Source organism: Psammomys obesus, unplaced genomic scaffold (assembly GCF_907164565.1).
Source record: "Psammomys obesus unplaced genomic scaffold, mPsaObe1.curated_primary_1811, whole genome shotgun sequence".
Taxonomy (NCBI): domain Eukaryota; kingdom Metazoa; phylum Chordata; class Mammalia; order Rodentia; family Muridae; genus Psammomys; species Psammomys obesus.
The window spans coordinates 48555282-48575968 of NW_026585895.1; the positions used below are offsets into that span (position 1 = coordinate 48555282).

Sequence of the window (20687 nt, forward strand, 5' to 3'; positions counted from 1 at the left end):
GCTTGACTCTGTTGCCCAACAAGGAAGGCCTGCCCCTGTAGCCCATGACTCCCCCTGGAATGCCTAAGCTTCAATAGGCAGTATACAGATGGTGGCTGCCAATCAGCCCTTCTAGGCACTTCAGACCTTGGTCTCCACACAGGCCAGAAGCCTGCTTTCTCCATGCAGGACACACTCCCTACTCAGTGCCAACCTGAGGTTAACCCCAGAACCCTTGACAGGAACACCTAGGCCCAGAAGTATGGCTAAATCCATTTATTTCCCAAGTAAAAAGCAAAATAAAGAGCTACATCAGCAGGGTGCCACAACCCCGTCTCTGCCTCCTGTCTTCTGTCCTACACTACAAATAAATAAGTTTCCCAGCCCCAAAAGATTACTAGAACCTCTTCCCCACTTGTCAGCTCCAACCTCCACTATGATACAGGGGGTGTCCCTACCCCAGAATATACAAAATGGTACACAGGTACAATATGTACACCGGGGGAGGGAAGCCCACCCCGCCCCAGCAGCCTCTGTTCTGCTTGGTGTACAGCTACCCCAATTGTCATAAGGCCTGAGAGAATGGTACCCACTTTCCCTGCCCCAAAGTGCCTCAAAAAGATGGAAGCCCTCCTAAGTGGGATGCCTTCCTGAGGCAGTTAGCCCCAACTGCCTGGAACCCCAAGAAAATGCCGCCCAGCCCCACTGCCCTAAAGTGCCTCTAAGAAGATGGGAGTTGGTCTGGGGATGTGCTGGACCCTGGGTTTCACCCCCAGCATCACTACACAAAGGAAAAAGGTAGGTGGTTCTGGGGTAAATCAATTGGTAGAGTGCCTGCTTAGCATTGCCAAATACTGGGCACAGTGGTGAGGCAGGGAATCAGAAGTTCAAGCTGTAGTGAGTTCAGGGTTAGCCTGGGATACATGAGACACTATCCGAAGAAAAGAAAAGGGGTATGGAGGAAAAGGAACGTGGAAAGGATTGAGATGGTTAAAAATCAGGAACCCTGCTAAATGCTGGACTATCTACCAGCCCTGCTGCACCTGGCCTTAAAGGCAGTGAAAATGCTGCCAAATTGTTCTGTCCCAGAATGTCTTCAGAGGCCCTCCAAATACAAGACAACAGGGAAGCAGTGTGCTCAATCATGGAGTCTCTGGTGCTTTTTTCTAACAGGAGTCTAGAAAGTAAAACTGCCCTGGCTCAGACAGCAGAAGACCTGTTTGTATCCCCATTAAGACAGTGAGTCTGATCTTTTGGTTTTTCAGACAGGGTCTCAATATAGCCTGTTATGGCTTCAGACTCACTGGGGTAGATGAGGATGGCTGATTCTCCTGCCTCTACTTCCCAAGTGCTGGAATTACAGGCATCAGCAGTTTCAGGGGTGCTAGGGGTGGGACCCAGGACTGTGCATGGCAAGCAAGCACTCTACCAACTGAGCTACTTCCCCAGCCCCTGGAGGGGGTGGAGTCTGACCTAATTATAAGGATAAGGGTGGCTGAGGAGGGAAGTGGGTTGGGCAGAATCTTTGGCTGCCCTTGGTGAGGCTTTGGCCACCAGTCTTTTAGACAACCATGATTTTCACCTCATCGTTCTCATCAGCACGGTAGAAAAAGGGGATGCAAGGGTTGCTCCCCAGGCCCGGGCGCTCCTGGGGGTTCTGGATCTCACGCAGCAGCTGCATGATCTGCTGTGCAGTGGCGTTCTCGTGGGGAGCGGGAGTCCCAGCCTCTCCTTGTACAGGCTCTACATTGTCAGCCAGGCTCACCTCCCTGAGGTCTTTAGAGAGACGGGGATGGAAGAAGTCAAGGCTTTGCATGCCATGGGAGTCCTTCCATCTATGCCTCCCCAAGACAAGGGCTCTACTCACCACCCTGCTGGTCAGCAGCTCCAAATTCCTGGGAGCTTGTGGGCCCTGGGGTGGGCACATCAACGGAGTTCTGAGAGACTGCCAGGAACTTGCCCTGCCATTCATTGCGCTCGCTCACAAGCCTCAATACCAGCTCCTGCAGCTCTAGCAGCTTTACCTGGAGAAAGAGGTGCTCAACCAGAGTATCCCAGCCCAGGTTAGCAGGGCCTGGACTATAGAAGTGTGAGTCTTACTTTCATCTCCTCCTTGTCCTGAGCCAGCCGGCTAATATACTCCTCCTTCTCCAAGTGCCGGGCCTTCAGCACTGCCCTCTGGTTTTGGTAGAGAGCAATGTACTCTCCTGTGGAATGGCAGGCAGGTGGACAGGGCTCAGGCACTGTGGCTCCCCCAGTCTGCCCCATATGCAACGCCCCCCAACCCTCTGCAGCCTTAGGCTGCTCTCTGCCTCACCAATGGTGTCTGTCTCTCCAGAAAGCTGGATACAGCAATGTTCAAGCTCCTCTACCCTCTCCTTAAGCTCCACTTTCTCCTGCATGACCTCCAGGAAGCGGCTCTGGAGCCAAAACAGAGATCTCAGGGATTCAGAGGCCCTGGCTGGCCCCACCCTCCCAGCCCCCAAAGACATACTCACCTGCAGCTTCTCCATGGCTACACGTAAGGCCTGGTTGTTCTCCTCAGATGCAGAGTCACCCACATTCCCAGGGACCACTGCCTCCTTTTCAAGCTTGCTTTGGACTGGGGTTGCCAGGTGAACCAAGCTCCGGCAACGTGCCTTTTGCTCTCTCAACTGCATGCGTAGCCGGGCCTGCTCTTCCTCAGCACTGGCTATAGCTGCATTAAAGAATGCCACCTGCATAAAAAAGGGAGGTGTGCTTCTTAGGGAAATGTTCAGAACAAAGCAGGCAGGGCACTGGGTCCAAGGCACAACGCGGTAATTAAAGAGATCAGTGGGCAGGAAACCAAGGACTACAGAGGTAGGGAGAAGTGGGTAGCCCAGCTCACCATGGCCTCTCTACTGTCAAGGTCTTCTGGGATGGTCAGAATGGGCCGAGGAACCTCCTCATCTTGTTCCTCCTGGTCCACATCTCCTGAGGGCAGACAGTAGGTTGTCTCTTCTGATATCCCAGCAGGTAGACAGAGTGGGCTAGGGGAAGAGAGCTCAGGACCCCACCTCTATATCTCCATTGTATCCCCTGGGGCCAGGCGCTGACTAGAAAATGTCCACTAAAAGCTTCCCCAAACACATTCCTCTTCTCCTACATGGTCTTACCATCCCCAGGGAGGGCCAAGAGGCTCAGCTGGGCCCGGAGCTGCTGGTTTTCCTGTCTGGTGGCTTCTAAGTGCTCCTAAGAGGTCAAGAAATAGTGAGAAGGTACAAAGGTGGCCAGGTCCTCCCACTGGGGTCCAGCCTCAAGAACTGCCTCACCTGGGCCTGTTGCAACTCCTGGTGGGCCATTTCGGCTGCCATCTTGCCCTGTACCTCCTCATGCTGCAACTGGTCCATGAGCTGTGTCTGCAGCAGGAGCTGCTTGTGCAGTGACTCCTTCTCAGAGGTCAGCTGCTCATAGGCAGCCAAGTGCTGTTGGTAGGCAGCTGCATACTGTTGCAGGTGTGACAGGCACTGATCTCGCTGCTCCTGCAGACCCTGTGCTTCCTGGCTCTTCAACTCCACCTGCAGGAAGGCTAGGCCTGAGGGCAGGCAGTGGCTGGCTCCCACATCCTGAGCCTATGCCTTTGCACCCGCTTCACACCCACTTGAGGCCCCAAGTATGGAAAAGCAGATGGAACCAGCCCATTCTCTTCTGCACAAACTACTAGTGCCCAATATTTTATGTACATTTTCTCATTTCACTTTCAACACCTCTATGAGAAAACTCATCTTTTAAGTTCAGTAAACAGGTTTGGTGATGGGAAGAATTTGAACACATGGACGTGAATCCAGCCTAAACCCAGAGCCTTGTTTAACCTACAGCTATAAAAAGGCTGCTTCAGGCCTTGGCTGTCCAGGGCTACCTATCTCTAATACAGCAGTCACAGGCTGCTTCACAAGACTGGATTGCCTGTCCCAAAGGCTGCAGCTGACCTGTGATGGGCCCTGCACTCTCCCTCTCCAAGTCCCATGGCTGGCACCACATATGGTAGGTCTTACTGTCTCCTTCAGCTCTCCCAGCCTCTCCTGTAGCTCGCCCAGCTTCTTGGCCAGCTCTTTCTTGACATGTTGCTCTGACTGCAGTGCACTGGTAATCTCCATGTTCTCGTTGGTCTGAACAGAAAGCAGCAGTCAGCAGGACCTAATGTGGCAGAAGTCCCCAGAACTGCATGTGTACCTCCTCCCACAGAGCGGGAAAGCTTCTGGGATCATTCCCACACACCCTAGGGCTCTGGATCACAGGGTGCCTTCACCACTACCATCTCATGTGAGGTGGATAGCACCTCATCCCTTGCAGTGCCGACCAGAATGGGCGAGTGTGTTCCCTGTGAGTAAGAAGGGCCTGCAGGCTCCGCACCAGCCTGACAAAGCCGTTCTGTAGCTCGGCCAGCTGCTCCTTCAGCTCGCGGTTCTGTGACAGTGCTCTGCTGATGGTGGTGCGGTCACTCTGCATGCTCTCCAGGATGTGCTTGCGCTCCTCCGCCTGCTCGCTCCAGCGCTGGGCTTCCCGCTCCAGCTCCAGCAGCCGCCCCTCCTGCTCCTGGTTCAGGTGGCTCAGGCTCTCGTTGTCCTGCACCTGGGCCCGCAGCTGTCCTGTCAGACTCTCCAGTTCCTTCTGCAATTGCTCAACCTCTCCCTGAAGCCGCTCTTCCACCTCGGAGGGCCCAGCTGGAGGCTCTGGGGGTGGTGGCTCCTCTGAGAAGGGAAGCAGGCACAGTGAGGGATCCACTCCTTGCTTCTCAGGCTGCACTGTGAGTCAGGCTCTCCACCCCAAGCCTTGGCTTTTCTGTCAAGGGTCTCAGATGAGGTAAGCGTTTCAAGTCACTCTAGTTCAGTTCTCTGATGCTCAGTCACCTACAGGGGTAGCAGTAGGCTGCAACCCTGCTTTTCACAGAGGGACACAGCTCAGACAGTTGACAAGACTTGCCACCTGATCCTGGCAGAGACCCCTTGCCCTCTGCTACAATGTCCTTACACCCACCTGCCTCCTGGGGCAATGGAAGCCACCTTCATGGCCCTTGGACCTACTCCTGCTCTCAGGTCCCCCTTGCCCTACTCACCCATCTGTTTCCTGAGTTCCGCCAAGCTGCTCTCCAGCTCTTGTACCTGACTTTCTCTGTGCTCCTTCTCTTCCTTCAGTGTGTGTACCTGCCCAAGAGATCACAGGCACCATCTATTCCCAGTCCCACCTCTGCAAAACCGAAGCCCCTACAAAAGCCTCAGCCATACCGCACTGAGGCTCACGAAGAGCAGAGACACTAGGCCTCACCTGTTCTGCCATCTGCTGTATCCTCTGCTGCCACATGGCACTCTCTCCTTTCAGGTTCTCTGCATACTGGTCTCTCTCCATCTGGAGCTGTTTCAGCGACTCCATCAGCTGCATCAGTCAATGCAGGAGTTACAAAAGGCTGTCACTGGTCCTTACCTGCCCTGGGCTACCAGGGGCCATGCCCTTCCTCTCCCCCGACAAGCCCTCACCTGGCCTACATGGGTCTCCAGCTGAGCCCGCTCCTCCATGGCATGCTGTAACTGCTGGTTACTGTCAGAGGCCTCGGACTGGCTAGAGAACTGTAGGAGGGAAATGAGGGGTGTAGGCCTGGGAGTCTGTGCTGTTCCACTGCAGTGCTCCCCACAAGAGCATGAGCTAGGATTAATGGACAACTCAGGGTGATTGCCATAGGAGAAGAGTACCCAGAGGAGGTAAACAGACTCCTGCATAGGTCGTTGATATTACACAGGATGATGGCTTTTCAGCTGGGCATGGTGGCTCATGCCTGCAACCTCAGCACTTAGACATGTACGGTAGGAGGATTACCATGAGTTCAAGGCTAGCTTGATTACCTCGTGAGTTATAGGTCACCCTGAGTGACTGACAGGCTCTGTCTCAACAACCAAAACCATTAATCAATCAATAAGTAGACGTTTTTTTCAACCAAGACACCTCAAAATAAAAATGAAAATGTAACAGCCATATCACCGCCACTGAGGTAATGGCTCCATAGGTGTGGTCAGGCTTCCCTGTTGAACAAATACTAGATAATCTACTACAGGACCAGGAAGAGGCTCCCACTGTCCCTGTCCAGCTCGTGGCTGCAGGTCGTCCCCATGAATGGATGAGACTGTGTACCCGGGTCTCAGGCTCCACCCCAAGGATGTCTGAATCTTTGGGGTGTGGGCTGCTCCTCTTACCTGTTGTAGCAGCAGCTCTGACATCTCCAGCTTCTTCTGCAGCTCCTCCACCCCCAACTGTGCAGCTGTTTTCTCTGCCACTAGGACTCGAACTTTCTCTTCCAGTTCTGAGTTTTGCTGCCTCAGGTCCTCATTATTTTTGCTGTGGCCAGAGGTAGTGCAGTAAGGAGGAACGAAGAACAAAAAGGACCACACTTTAAAGTGATGCATGAGCCTTGTCACACAGCCACAGGACACAGCACTGTGTCCAAAGTGACAAGCCTCAGAGAGAATGAGTCAGCAGGGGCCACACCATGAGTCAGGCGCATGGCTGGGACTAGAGCATAGCTCTACACAAGCCCAAACCTGTCTCCTCAGACTCTCCATTCTCCACACTAAGGCTGCAGATAGCCCAACCTCCTTCCCATTCTTACTTGTTCTTGTACAACTCCAGCTTGAGGGCATCTCGCTCTTTGGTTAGGTCCTTGTTGTACTGCAGATAAAGAAAGCCGAGTCTGGACCTGGCAGGCTGATGAAGCAACCGGCAGAGCACCAACCAACGGTCCCAGTGATATTCCACGTGATGTTTCTTTTCCTTGATTACACCTGACGTTTTCCCAAGGCATTTCTAAGCCTGTGGTCTCATTTATGTTTCTGTGTGCTTGTTTTGTTTGTAAGGTGCGGTCACCCTATGTTATCTAAGCTGGCTTGCTGGGCTTAGGTGATCTTCCTGCCTCGGCTTCCCCAACAGCTGAAACCAAAGGTCCACACCACCAGTCATAACTTTCAGGGTTGTTTGTAGTATTTTGAATTTTTATTTATTTTATGTGTACTGGTGTTTTCCCTACATATATGTCTGTGCTCCACAGCATGAGTTACAGAAAGTTATGAAGCACCACATAGGTACTAAGATGCAAACCTGGGTCTTCTGGAAGAGCAGTTAGTGCTCTTAACTAGCAAGGTGTCTCTCCGGCCCTCTTTTTGTTTTTAATTAATAATAGAATTATTAACTTTTTTTGCGAGTTTAGGTTTAAACTCAAGTCCTTGTACAGCCAGTCAATTGCTCTAGCACTAACTAATAATAACCTACTCTTTTAGTTTTCCTTTCCAAACAGGGCAGTGATCCAGGCGAGCCTAGAATTTACAATATAGCCCAAGGTGGCCCTCCCGCCTTAGTCTCACCAGAGCTGAGATCACAGGCATGTGTTGCCTTGCCCAGCATTCACTTTAGTTTTATGAGACATAGTCTCATGCAGATGGGACTAGCCTTTAACTCCAGATCCTCCTGCCTTTCTCATCGAAGTACTGGGATTACAGGTATGTGCCACTCCATCTGGCTCATTTGTTTTGTTGTTGTTATTATCATTATTAATTTTTTTTTATTTTTTGGAACATAAAATTTTTTCTACATAGCCCTGGCTGTCCTGGAACTCGCTATATAGAACAGGCTGGCCTCAACTTACAGAAATCCACCTGCCTCTGCCTCCAGAGTGCTGAGACTAAATATGTGTACTACCACAGCTGAGCCCATGATTTTTTTTTTTTTCATTGCATTTACACAGCCAGGCCTTGTAGCACATGCCTTTAATCCCAGCACTCAGGAAGGCAGAGGCAGGTGGGGATCTCTGTGAGTTTGAGGCCAGCCTGGTCTACAAAGTGAATCCAGGACAGCCAGGGCTCTGTTACACAGAGAAACACTGTCACATAAACAAAAACAAAACAAAACAGAAGCCTAGCATTGGGCCAGGAACTCTCAGACACTACTGGTAGTGTTAATACTGTTTACTGAGCACTCTACCAGGCAATATTGCTAGCAATCCCATCCAATCTTCACACTCATCTAGAACAGTTGCAGAAATGCAATATACAAAGGCTAAATGCTGGCCTGAAGTCATTTAGGCAGAGAGAGCTGGGACTTGAACATTTAGGAGTGACTAAATCTCTAGGCAGATAAGAGGAGGAAATTAAACTTCTGTTTGCATCTTGTGCTCTCCTCTGAACAGATGGTTCATTCACACAGTCCCAAACTCAGAGGGTACAGAAGCAAAAGTCCTCTCAGTCACTCTGTTCCCAACCGTGAGTTTATCAATCCTCTCATGTTTTATATATACTGCACACACACATTCTCCTCTCCCCACAAATGGTACCACACTAAGCTCTTCTGTACTTTCACAGCCCAAGTACCATATCGTATCTTTTAGCATTTGGCCAAGGCCACACACAGTAGGTTGAGGTCCCAGCAGGCACCTGCCTTTAGGTTTAGCATTCAGTGTTTGCTTATGCAGACCCTAGTCACCCAGCACTGAACTCATCTCCAGATTGCTTCTACCAACCACACAACAAAAGCAGGAAGAAACGACCTGTGCTGAGTTGTCTGTCAGCAGCAAGACACTGGATCATGCTGAAAAGCCCTTTAAGCTCACTGTCCACCAGGAAGTTACTAATGGCCAAAGAGGCAACATGTTTTACCCTGTCTGCCTGTTTTTGTTGCGTTGACACAGTAGACAGGGTCCGCTCCAGCTCTCCCACACGCTGTCGGGAAGACTGTAGGCGGCTGGCAAGATCCTCCGACTCTCCTAGAATGAGTAATGGCTAGATGAAGCCCCAGAGATGCTCCCTCAAGCCTGCCAAGGTATCAGTACTATGCTGAAGATGCCCGGACCTACCTGCTTTCTGCCTGGCTGCCTGCTGAGTATGGGCCAGGGCTGTCTGTAATTCTGCCTTCTCAGACACCAGGATGCCTATGGTCTGAATGTGAACCTTTGGAGAAAAGCCAACAAGTTCTGAGAGAAAGGAGAGAAACGCTCTTCAGAGGACATGGGGATACTGCATAGGCCCCTCACCTGCAGCTGTTCCCTGAGAGCTCCCTGCTCCTTTGCCAGCTTCTGCTGATAATCCTTCTTCTCCTGCAGGCATGGGGAAGTGCAGCTCTTAGTGAGGAGGCAGAGATGGTCTGGCAAGGGACACAGCCCCAGAAAGACACCAGTGGCCCAGGACAGGCTCATCATGAGGCCATGTTATCAAGGATCCTATGGAGGACACCCTGTGTGTGTGTGTGTGGGGGGGGGGGCGCTTTTCCACAAAAGAAGTAAGCAAGACCAAGGCCTACAACTCTGAGGCCTCTTCCACCCCATCAGCCATGAAAGGAGCAAACACAGAAATCACATTACTTTTTCCAGTTGATCCAGAGTATCTTGGTTCTGTTGTTTCTGTGGGAAGAGCCAAAGGGAGCTGACTGGGGCTGACCCCTTTCATGACACCCCAGACCAAACAGGGCAATGGATTTGAAAAAGGTGCTCAGACCAGTGGGCACATGAACTAACAAACTCCTCAAGCTCCCAAAGAACTACCACCTGTGTTTTGGCTGCCTCTCACTCACAACTATGCAACAGAGGTCTGAACCTGAGTCCAAGTTAAAGGACAGTAAATCTAGAAACAAGTTTGAGAAAGAAGACTACCCTCTGCCAGTTTGGGACTTGGAAGAGTGTGCTGAATTAAGAACTGAGCATATCTTGCAGGTACAACCAAGAGAAGAATGGGAAAGCACTAGCTTCTGACAGTTCCAGGAGCCCTCAAGCCCTAGCCTCCTGACAGTGGGAAGAGGTCTCTGATAACCCCCAATTCTGCCTCAACAGGAAACTCAAACCATGGGAGTGGTGTGGCCAAAATCAAAACAAATAAGGACCTAAGGCCAGGACAGGACATGGGGCTCCTGACAACCAATCGGGTGTGTGTTCCCTTCCCTTGGAGGCTTCCCCAAGCTCAGAACAAGTAGGGCGAGGACTGAAGCAGGGGGGTCTGGAGTATAGAACAGAGGTGCACACAGAGCACTAAGAACCATGCTGCATGCTCTATGCTCTGGGTGCCTCCAGCTGAGACTGAGGCCCCAGGTTTCCCACTCCCCCTTGGTCCCAGAGGGGGCCCCAGTCCCTTTCTTCAGAGCCCCAAGGGGAAACTGAAGCCCAGGACTGGCAGCAAGAAGCGGGGACCCCACTGGACTCTTACCAATTCCTCTATCGTGCTACTGAGTTGTTTGTTTGTTACATAGCTGGAGTCCAGGGCTACTGCTAGCTCTTGGTACCGGCTCTGAGGCGCATGCAGAGAGGAGGAGTTGGAGGAGGGGTGGGGGAAAGGTAGAGAGAGCATCATTAGGGTCGGGGGTGGTGGGCTGTCTCAGCTGGCAGTGGGCACCCAGGTCCCACTGTAGAAGGAGATAGGTGGTTGGCTTAAAGGGTCACTGGGCCATGTTCCAAGGCCACTCACCTCCAGCTCCTTCATGTTGGAAGACGTGAGGCCCTCCCCGTTGATGTAGGATGTAGACTAGGAGAGACAACACCTCACGTGGAGAGGCTCTGTCACCCTCAATGTTTAATCCCTCCAACCTCCTAACTTCCCCCTCAGCCTGCAGAATCTGCCTTCCTGCCTACCTTATATCTGCTTTGTGCCACGCCTCATGGTTTGTTTATTTTTGGTTTTTTAACACGGGCTTTCTCTGTGTAGCCCTGGCTGTGCTGGAACTCACTCTGTATTTCAGGCTGGCCTTGAACTCAAGTGTACTGAGTTCAAGTTCTCTGCCTCCTGAGTACTGGAATTAAAGGCGTGTGCCACCACTACCTGGCCACTCCTCATGGTTCTTATCCCACCATGCCTCAACCTCGCCCATTAACACCTGTCATCTTACACTTTCCACACCAGGATAAAATCACTCGCCATCATGGTACAAACCCAAGTCTTCTCCAGATATGACAAGAGCCTCTCATGAATTAGTCTCTTGAGAATCCTGCCTCAGTTTCTACCAAACTTCCTTTCCCCCCTGCTACCTTCTTTCTAGACCCCAATCCTATGGTACCTCAGACACAAGGCCATTCAGCTGTTGAGAAAGTTGTCGCAGACTCTCAGTTGATGAGAAAGTCCTAAGAAGGGAGAGATACGGTCAGGGGTGCAGATAGCTTGAGGGGGATGAGGTTCACAGGCAGAGGCCTGCCCTGACTTCCTCAGCAGGGAACACTTACTTGGTCTCCTCCATGAGGGTAGAGCAATTGCCAGCATCATGGCTCTGTATAGGTACAATAAAACAAACAAACCAAAAACAAACAAACAAACAAAAAAAAAACCATTCAGTAACATTATTAAAAAGTAACAGTATTCAGCTTCTGCTTATTATCACACAGGGACAGGCTGGGCCAAGCTCATCTCAATACCCATCTCCCCAAGCCTCCCTCATCTTGGCCTCCCCATGCTAGGCTCCAGGAGCATTACCTGGACCAAGCTACCTGAAGAGAGAAGAGAGTTCAGGGAAGGTAGAGTCCTTTGGGAAGCAGACAGGAGGGCAGCAGGCAACAGGGAAAAGCACAAACCTGAGGTGATGCCATGCTGGCGAGATTGGCATCAGGGGAAGGAACAACACCGAGAAACATAGTGTCGTCATCAGTAGTTGGCGATGCAGGAGCAGTGTGGTCTGTGGGCGCCTGTCATGAACAGAGCAGTGGGGTTAGAAGACCATGCGGGAGACAGGCGCCTCACGGCCATGGACATGAAGTCATGGGGCAAGCAGGGCAGCACAGCAGCAGGCACAGGACGGTCGCACATGCTGGGAGCCACCGAGGTAAAGACATGGCCTGCCCGGGCCTCAGGCCACTTAGTAGCTCAAAGCAGGGGTTGCAGGGTCTCCTTTCTGAATACCCAAGGACCTTGTTCCCTCTGGAGTTCTGAGCTGCGGTAGCCACAGCAGGGAGAAGGAAGTGCCCAAGTCCAGGAGCCAGAGAGCAAGCCTGCCCCTGACTGTGGCCTTGACTTTAGGTCCTGCTTCTGGGGTGGACTAGTTGTCATGGTCAACGTAACCATTCTCCCTCTTCCTCTTGCTTTCCTGCCTTCCCTCCTTGCAGACCCACACACTGGCTGTGTTTGCTGATTCAGAAACCACTGGATAAGGCAGAGAGCAATGGCTGACCTTTGTTATGAACTATCCAGGAGATCACATGATTTTCCTAGGAAAAGCTGCCAGGGACCAATCCTAGGATTTAGGATGTGAAGGCTTGTGGAAGTCTCTCCACTTCCCTGGCAGGAACTACCTGCTTGACCAGCTGTATCCAGTCACTCCTCAGGCTCAGGCCTCACTCTTATTTTTTGTTTTGTTTTGGTTTTTTTATACAAGGTCTCACTTTGTAGCTCTGGTTGCCCTGGAACTCTCTCTGTAGACCAGGCTGGCCTCAAACTCACAAGAGATCCACCTGCCTCTGCTTCCCAGGTACTTGGATTAAAGGCGTGTGCCACCATACAGATACCTCAGGACTCACTCTTAGAATATGTCTTTGGCTTAGAGATCTTCTGGTGTCCAACACCAGATGGGTAGAGAATGGGAAGACAAATGAGTCACTAACAGGAAGCCTAGGCCTGTCCAGCAAGGCTGGTCTGGGAGGAAATGGCCATGCCTTTCCCAAAAGAGGGGCTTCTTCCTTTCTGTAGCCTTCGGTCTCAGCCTCTTAACATGCTGACCAAATTTCCTCCTTTGAGCAACCTCTGAGAACTAAGGGTGAGCCTCACTCTTTGTAGGGTTACTGTGACCATGTATGTCCCTGGAGTCCCATGTGACTGTCAGCTTTGAATCACCCGTAGGTGTTGTCTTGACAACATGTACAGTTGAATCTAACTTGTAAGAGCAGAGACCCTAAGATAGTCTTAGGGGGTGTGGCAAAAACTCCCAGCAACCGACCTTCCTAGGCTCTGGGTCCCCTGTGGCATCTTAAGAGCACAGATCTCCAAGACTGGCAATATTCAGAGAGGCAAAAAATAAAAGTATTTTTCTGAGCACCCTTATGGATTTGGTTTCAGGTTTTGAGACAGGGTCTCTCTGAAGTCCAGGCTTGCCCCAAACTGGAGACCTCCTTTCTGCCTTAGCTTCCTAAGAGCAGGACTATAGGGACAAGACAGCAGGTATTGTTGGGGACTTTCAAAGACTCTGTGAGGAACCAAGTAATTCCTCAGCTAAACATGGAGTTTTTAACAAAGTTTTCACAAGCAGGCGCAGTGACGCATGCCTGTAATCCCAGCACTCAGGGAGGCAGAAGCAGGTAGATTTCTGTGAGTTTGAGGTCAGCCTGGTCTACAAAGCAAGTCGAGGACAGACAAGGCTACACAGAGAAACCCTGTCTCGAAAAACTAAAAACTAAAAAACAAACAAATAAATAAAGGTTTTCACTTTCCTCAAAATGTCCCATCCCATCAGAAACTACTTTTATCTTTCTGTCACTTCTTGTTTCATCTTTACTCAGGAGATGCCGATCTCCTTCAATCTTGGAATAGAAAATTAGTTACTGATTCGAGAAAGTTTTCAAAAACACAAGAAAATCTTTCATTTCCAGAACAGAGAGGCTGGGTACTCAGGTAAGTTTTTTTCAATGAGGAAATTGAGGCCCCAGCTCTCTGTGTGGCTGACTCCTTAGCACAGCAAATGCCAAATTTGTGGCTGTAAATATGACCCTGTCCCACACAACGTGCCGCTCTGAGCGGAGAAATGAGGCACAGCCCCTGAGCAGAGCACATCTGGCCAGGGGCAGCACTGTTGGCTAAAAAGAGCCCAGCTCCAGCCTTCAAGTCCTCACTCTGTTCCATGCCCAGTCTAACAGGATGTGGCCATGGCTCAGGCCACTCCTTCAGTTGACAGAAGCCTGCTCCTGATGTTGGACAATGTCCTCTGGCACAAGTTACTTGTGGAAGTACTAAGCTATGTCTACAGGCCATCTCCAAGCTCTGTGAATGCAGATCCTGTCCCACTGGCTCCCTGCATCTCTGAGAGGTGCCTGCCTGTCAGCCCACTGCTTCCCCACTCCCCAGCTCCCCACATAGATGAACATGACCCATCTTTCATCATCAAAGTATCTGCAAACGCCCCAGCCTCCAGTCCACTGGGAACCAACTTTCCTCCTGCTACATTAGGCATCATGGAGGTCATAACACCTTGTCCTGTTCATCTCCTCTGGTATTTACTTGAGACAGGGTCTCACTATGTATCCCATGCTGTCTTGGGACTTAACATCCTCTCGTCTCAGTCGCCTGAGTCCTGGGCTTACCTGGCCTGCTCATCTATTTTTGTCACTGTTTATCAAGTGCCTTTCCTATCAAGGGTCTGCTAATTTTTTGGGTTTTTACAGACAGGGTTTCTCTGTGCAGCCTTGGACTCACTTTGTAAACCAAGCTGGCCTTGAACTCACAGTAATCCACCTGCCTCTGCCTCCCTGAGTGCTCTGCTGATTTTTCAAAAAGACTGAGGGCAGACTCTTCTGTCACTCATTTGTTGCTTAACTTTCCTCTTTGACAGTAAGTTTCTTTCTTTCTTTTCTTTTCTTTTTTTTTTTTTTTTTGTCTTTTGTTTGTTTTTCAAGACAAGGTTTCTCTGTGTAGCCCTGGTTGTCCTAGAACAGGACATGGCCATTTCCTCACAGACTCAGAGACCCTGCCTCTGCCTCCTGAGTGCTGGAATTAAAGGTGTGACTTTAAACTATTGACATTGCCTGTCAATAGATTCTTAGAAAAAAGTCATAATCCCCAGAAACAATACTCTAATTCATTTTCTCATAACTGTATGTTCCTAAGTTTCAAAACAAAACTATTTCATAAAAAACAATCACAGACTTCCGTGGTTTAGTTTCTCGGAGACAGATATCCAGAGGGCAAGACCTAAAAGGTGGTTTTGTGTTTCCATCTGTCCGTGTTCACACACCTGATCTGGAAGTTATTTCCCCCCAATTAGCTTTAACTTTCAGGGTATGTATCTTCTAAGAGGAGAAATGATACGGGAGAGAAAAAAAAAAAAAGCAAAAAAAAAAAAAACAAAACAAAACAGCCAATCAAGCAAGCAGTGGAAGAAGCAGACATATAAGGGGCTGAGGGTTAACTGAGGCAACATGAAGGAAGCCAGTGGCAGAGGATCACCCAAAGAGGGAGGCCTCTGCAGCATGCATGGCTGGGAGAGCAAGCCAGAGTGAGTCTTGGCACTGCCTCACCTTCCTCTTGTCTAATGGGGGGAGCGAGACCCCATTGGAACGGTTAAGGTCGGACACCAACACCTTCAGGATGTCCTGAATCTATAGCAGGTGAGAGGGAAAAAGAAGGGCAGGGAGAGAGAGAGGCAGGAAGGTCAGGGCAGGAAGAAGAGAAACAGTCAGGGAAATGGAATACTCAAGAGCAGAGATCAGCACCCAGGCCTGCGCCATCCTTCCAAACAGCCACCTGCTGCCTTGTCAGAGGTAGCCCTCAACATGAATAAGAATCCCCCAAGGGATGCAGCAACTCAACCTGCAGAGGAGATCCTTTCCACAGACCTAGCATTTCAGGGAGTAACGGGGAGAGGCCCTTACCCATATTCACCTTCAAACCAGACTCTCAAGAGAATTCTTCAGCTTTACACTGCTACAGCACAGCTTAAAAGCAAGTGTGTAAGACACTAAGCCAATCCATCACCCTCTTGTCAGATGAAGAAACTAAGCATGTGTGTGGTAACGCAGGAAGCTCATGACAACGATGGACTTAAAATGTACATCTTGTCTTTCTGATGTTTCCTTTTAGGAAACCTTGACAACAAGTGACGTTCCATCTGGCCTGGTTTGCAGCCCAAACCAAGAAAATCAAGCAGGGCCCATTGTTCACTCACTGTTAATGCCGCAGCAGACCTTCTAGTGGGGGAATTAACACAAAACAACCACAAGAAACTCCACTCCACCTTTATAAATCTACATTCAACAATATTATCACTATCTTACAGGTATGTAAAAAGAGGCTCAGACTTTAGAAAACTTGCTCTAAATATTACTATATTTCTAGTTTATGGAGAGAGAGGATTCAGACCCAGAATTTATTTTATTTTTCTGTGCTGAGATAAAAACTCAGGGTCTCTTACGAGGCAAGACCTAGTTCATTACCACTGAATGAGGCTCTGAGCCCTCAAAACCACAATTTTTAAACGGCACCTGCAGCACCTGACATCTGAACCACAGCCCTCCCCTCTGCCCCATCCTCATGAATTTGGCAGCCAAGACTCACATCCCCCGGTGACTGACAATCATGGGCGGTGGTTCTCTCAGGGCTGCTGCCATTTTTATTCTTTTTCTTCTTCTTTGCTCCTGCAGGAACACCAGGGCTGTTCTTCTGCTGATACTCTCTCAACTGTGGAGAGGAGAACAGAAAGAAATGAAAGTCTTTTGCCCCATACTCACGGCCTCTGCTCAAGTCTTCCAGTTTGAGTGTTTTTTTTTTTTTTTTTTTTGCTTGGTGTTTTGGTATACATCACTTGTTTGAGACAGGCTGGGCTCTGTTGTGGATAGAAACATGGTTCTGTTTTGGTCCCAGGTGTGGGACATGGAACTGATTCAGAGGGTCCACAGCAGCAGACTATTTGCCTCATGTGGGCTCTGAGAGGAGCTCTTTGCCAGCAGCAGATAGTTTGAATCTGAGGACTTTGGAGAGAGAATAAATGCCAGAGCCCAGAGAGTGGAGAGAAGAGAAAGAACAAGGCTGTTCCTGGTTGCTGTTTTGAGACAAGAAGAGGGAGATCTCCTGAAACAAGGGTTGGACTGGCTCCAAGGAACCTGATGACCCTAACCAGAAGAAAGCAGCTAGGAAAACTGTGCCCCCTTCTCCCACTAACCTTTCTCTCTCCTACCTGGTATTGAGGTGTTGGAAGGGACTGGGGTGGAGTAGGGAGAAAAAGATAACATAAATAAAGTTTTTAAAAAACTAACACCAACAGGGCTCCAACTCACTATGTAGATGTTGCCCTGAACTTCTGACCTTCCTGCCTGAACCTCTAAAAGCACTAGGATTATAAGTACACTGGTTTATACAGCACTTGAGAGCAAACCTAGGGCTTTGTGCTGTTAAGCAAGTATTCTACCAGCTGAGCTACATGCCCAGTTTCCTCCTATGCTGTTTTTATAAAAATTCTTTTTTAAAAAAAATGTGCATTGGGGTTTTGCCTGCATGTATGTCTGTAGGAGAGTGTCAGATCTTGGAGTCACAAACAGTTGTGAGCTGCCAAGTGGGTGCTGGAAACTGAAGTCAAGACCTCTGGAAGAGCAGTTAGTGCTTCTAACTGCTGAACCATCTCTCCAGCCCCTGTAAAAATACTACGTCCATAAGTCTCAGGTAATGGTACCATAATTCCACAAAACATTATAATGACCTCTTAATGGCAGAAGAAATAGCATGGCTAAAAAGGCAGTAATTGGGTTGGGAATGTAGCTCAGTGGAATACTCGCTGAGGCCCTGAGTTACATCCCCAGCAACACACATGCCTGCACACAAACACACAGAGGCAAACACAAAATTTAAACTTAATTTTCTGATGCCAGCTCTGGGGTTTGCAGCTCCCAGGGGGAAAAGCTAGAGGTAGAGATGAGAGAGTAAACACTTAGTAGGCAGGAACTAGCTGGGTGTGCTGCTGTCACCTATCTGTAATCCCAACTCTTGGGAGAGGCAAAGGATTGAGAGCGAAACTTACCTGGACTACACAGCAATACCAAGTCTCAGAAGAAAACAAGCAAGAAAAGGAGCCAGTGGACAAGGACCACACACTGGACCTTAAACACTATCTTGCTGAGCATGGTGGAACACACCTTTAATCCTAGCATTCAAAGCAGAGGCGGATGGATCTCTGATGAGTTCCAGGCCAGCCAGGGATACACAGGAAGACTGTCCTTATTATTTATTTTTTAAGTATATTTTATGTTCATGAGTGTTTTGCCCACATATATACATGTGCAGGTGTCCCTGGTGCACCCAGGTCAGAAGAGGGTGTCAGAACCCTTGGAACTGGAGTCACGGATGACTGTGAGCCATCATGTGTGTGCCAGGAATAAAGCCCAAAGATTCTGTCTTTAAAATATGTACATGTGCGCATATATGTCTGCATACTATGAGAAGGGTGCACAGGTATGTCATGGTGCACACAAGAATGTCAGAGAATGGCCTCAACGTTACTTCTTTTCCACTCTGAGACAGCTCCTGCTATCACACACACCAGGCTAGACGGGCCTTCAGTGTCTAGGAATTCTGTCTCGGCTGTCCATCTTGCCAGAGAACATTGGGACTTACAGATTCGTGCTGCCATGCCTGGTTTAATGTGGGGTCTAGGAAAGTCCCCTAGACCAGGTCCTCCTGCTTGCGCAGCAAGTACTTTACCCAATGAACCATCTCATTGTCAAAAGCTAAAGTAATTGTCAATACAACCTCAAGCCAATGGTTTCTTTTCTTTTGTGGCAGTGCTGGGGATTGAATCTGGAGCATCATCTGTGAGAGGCCAGCATTCTACTGAGCCATATAAATACAGCTTCCCTTCAAAAAAAAAAAAAAAAGATTGCTGGGCACAGTGACTCTTACCTTTCATCCCAGCACTAGGAAGGCAGTGGCAGGTGGATCTCTGAGTTCAAGGCCAGCCAGTATTATTAAACCCTGTCTCAAAACAAAAAAATAATAAATGTCTAAAAGATTTTTTTTTTTTAAAGCAGGGTTTCTCTGTGTAGCCCTGGCTGTCCTGGAACTCATTCTGTAAACCAGCCTGGCCTTGAACTCACAGAGATCTGCTTGCCTCTGCCTCCCAAATTCTGGGATTACAGGTGTGGACCACCACCGCCCAGCTCTAAAAGTTTGTTTTTTTGTTTTTAAATATATAATTAACTTTATTTTATGTGCATTGGTGTGAGGGTGTCAGATCACCTGGAACTGGAGGTACAGACAGTTGTGAGCTGCCATGTGGGTGCTGGGAATTGAACCTGGGTCCTTTGGAAGAACCGACAGTGCTCTTAACCACTGAGCCATCTCTCCAGCCCCTAAAAGATTGTTTTTATGTGTATTTATTTTCTTTTGCCTCCGTGTATGTCTGCACATCATGTACATGCAGTAACCTAAGTGGCCAGAAGAGGGCATCATACATAGCCTCTAGAACTGGAGTTCTAGTTAGCTGACATGAGGTGATGGGAGCTATACCGAGGTCCTCAGCAAGAACAGCAAGTGCTTTTACCTGCTGAATCATCTCTCCAACAATTCCTTTTTTTTTTTTTTTCTCGAAAAATGGAGTATTACATATACCTAGCTGGTCTCAATCTCCATATATAGACAAAAACAACCTTTAAGTCCTGGTCCTCGGCCTCTACCTGTAGTCTTGGGAATACAGACACGCATCACTATGCCCATCCAGTGCTGTGCCAGGAGCCTCATACTCGCTAGGTGAGCACTTCTTGCCAACTGAGTATTGAACAGGCCCTTGTATATACTAGACAAACTCTCTAACAACTTAGCTACATGCCTAACCCCACGGGGGCCCTTTTATCAACCTTATTTAAAGGTACACAGCAGTACTTCCTAAACCTTTACAGCACGACACAAGGGCAGAAGCCATGAAGGCACAGCCTTAGTGAACATGGGAACAGAACGAGCATAGCCTCAGAGAGAAGTCTTTACAAATCTATGAAAACGCCATGCCTGACTTTTAAGTTTGTATCTCTCAAGAATCATGGGAAAGGTGATGCTTCAGAGAGACGCCTCATGTTTATGCTGTGCTTCTCATCACCCCAGTTGGCGAAGATAATTTGGCTGAACTTTCAGCTGTTAAGTTCAGTTCCCCAACAAACAGATCCACGCTATACATGCATTTTTGCTCCAAAGAGATTTCAGTCGCTCTAGAGAGTAGAAAACTTAAAAAAAGCCAACCCGTCCCAAACCCGTCCTTCCGTGTCAGCAAGGGACACTGACACTGTTTTGTGCTCTCGTTGATTAAGTTAGGGGAGTGTGGGCGCCTAAAGCATCTCCGCCCTTGATGCCGTGCTCCAGCTCCCTTGCAGGTGGAAAGGAAATAGGTGCTCCGTGAGAGAAACAGGAAAAAGCGAAACATTTGATGAGCAGGTGGGGCGACGCAAGACCGTACTCGGGGTACTAATGACAGTTTCGAGGGGGACTGTGACGTAACTACATTCCACTCCACACTACCAACGCCCGAGTCGCCTACAGGGCCAGAACCGAGGTCCCAGGAGACAGGAGCCCAGGGAGGTCAGATTTGGGGCGTCCGGAGTCTAGGGCCGAGAGACCCTAGGTCACTGGCCAAAGTCACCTAGGGGCGACTGGGGAGGGCGGGGGCTGGGCGCTGAGGGGGCGGGGCTGGCTGAGACTTTACTAGGGGAGCCTAGGGCGCTGAGGGGTTCCTCCCGTGTGCCTCGGGAAAGGCTCGGACTCTGGTCACGGTCCGGCCATCGGAGAAGCTCGGCTTGGGGTCAAGGGGCCGCGACCCGGAGCGCTTTACCTTTTTCTTGGCCGCAGCCAATTTGCTCTGCCTGGTTTCTTCCGACATCCCGGGGCGGGGAGGGGGGAAGCGGGGGGGCCACATCACCACGATCCCGGCAGCCACCGCGGAACTGCTTCCGGCAGCTACACCGCCCGGGTAAGCGGCAGAGAAGGCGGGTGCAGAGCGTCACTGGGCCGCTCGGAGCCAGAGCGTGGCCTACCTTCTCCAAGCCCATTGGTTGACGAGAACGCTGA

At 49.7% G+C, this 20687-nt stretch overlaps 1 protein-coding gene across 6 annotated transcripts; it reads right to left on the bottom strand.

The window, feature by feature from the left end:
• Positions 1 to 240: 240 nt before the first annotated feature.
• Positions 241 to 20553, bottom strand: Golga2 (golgin A2). Of its 6 annotated transcripts, none has more exons than XM_055600853.1 (27): positions 20452 to 20553; positions 16203 to 16325; positions 15167 to 15247; positions 11522 to 11632; positions 11177 to 11220; positions 11014 to 11077; positions 10428 to 10484; positions 10170 to 10250; positions 9335 to 9373; positions 9008 to 9070; positions 8831 to 8924; positions 8634 to 8740; positions 6599 to 6657; positions 6186 to 6327; positions 5475 to 5564; positions 5266 to 5373; positions 5057 to 5144; positions 4354 to 4691; positions 3996 to 4109; positions 3273 to 3518; positions 3117 to 3192; positions 2849 to 2931; positions 2478 to 2696; positions 2297 to 2399; positions 2080 to 2186; positions 1847 to 2003; positions 241 to 1755 (listed from the first exon to the last, which is right to left on the bottom strand). In XM_055600853.1, exons 1-27 carry the CDS (start codon positions 20533 to 20535, stop codon positions 1541 to 1543), a joined length of 3093 nt encoding a protein of 1030 aa, XP_055456828.1. In that variant the 5' UTR covers positions 20536 to 20553; the 3' UTR covers positions 241 to 1540. The 6 variants fall into 6 exon arrangements, with proteins under 6 accessions (XP_055456828.1, XP_055456827.1, XP_055456832.1 ...); XM_055600852.1 differs by having other exon boundaries at positions 2849 to 2934; positions 20452 to 20552; XM_055600857.1 differs by lacking the exon at positions 15167 to 15247 and having other exon boundaries at positions 20452 to 20552.
• Positions 20554 to 20687: the final 134 nt, after the last annotated feature.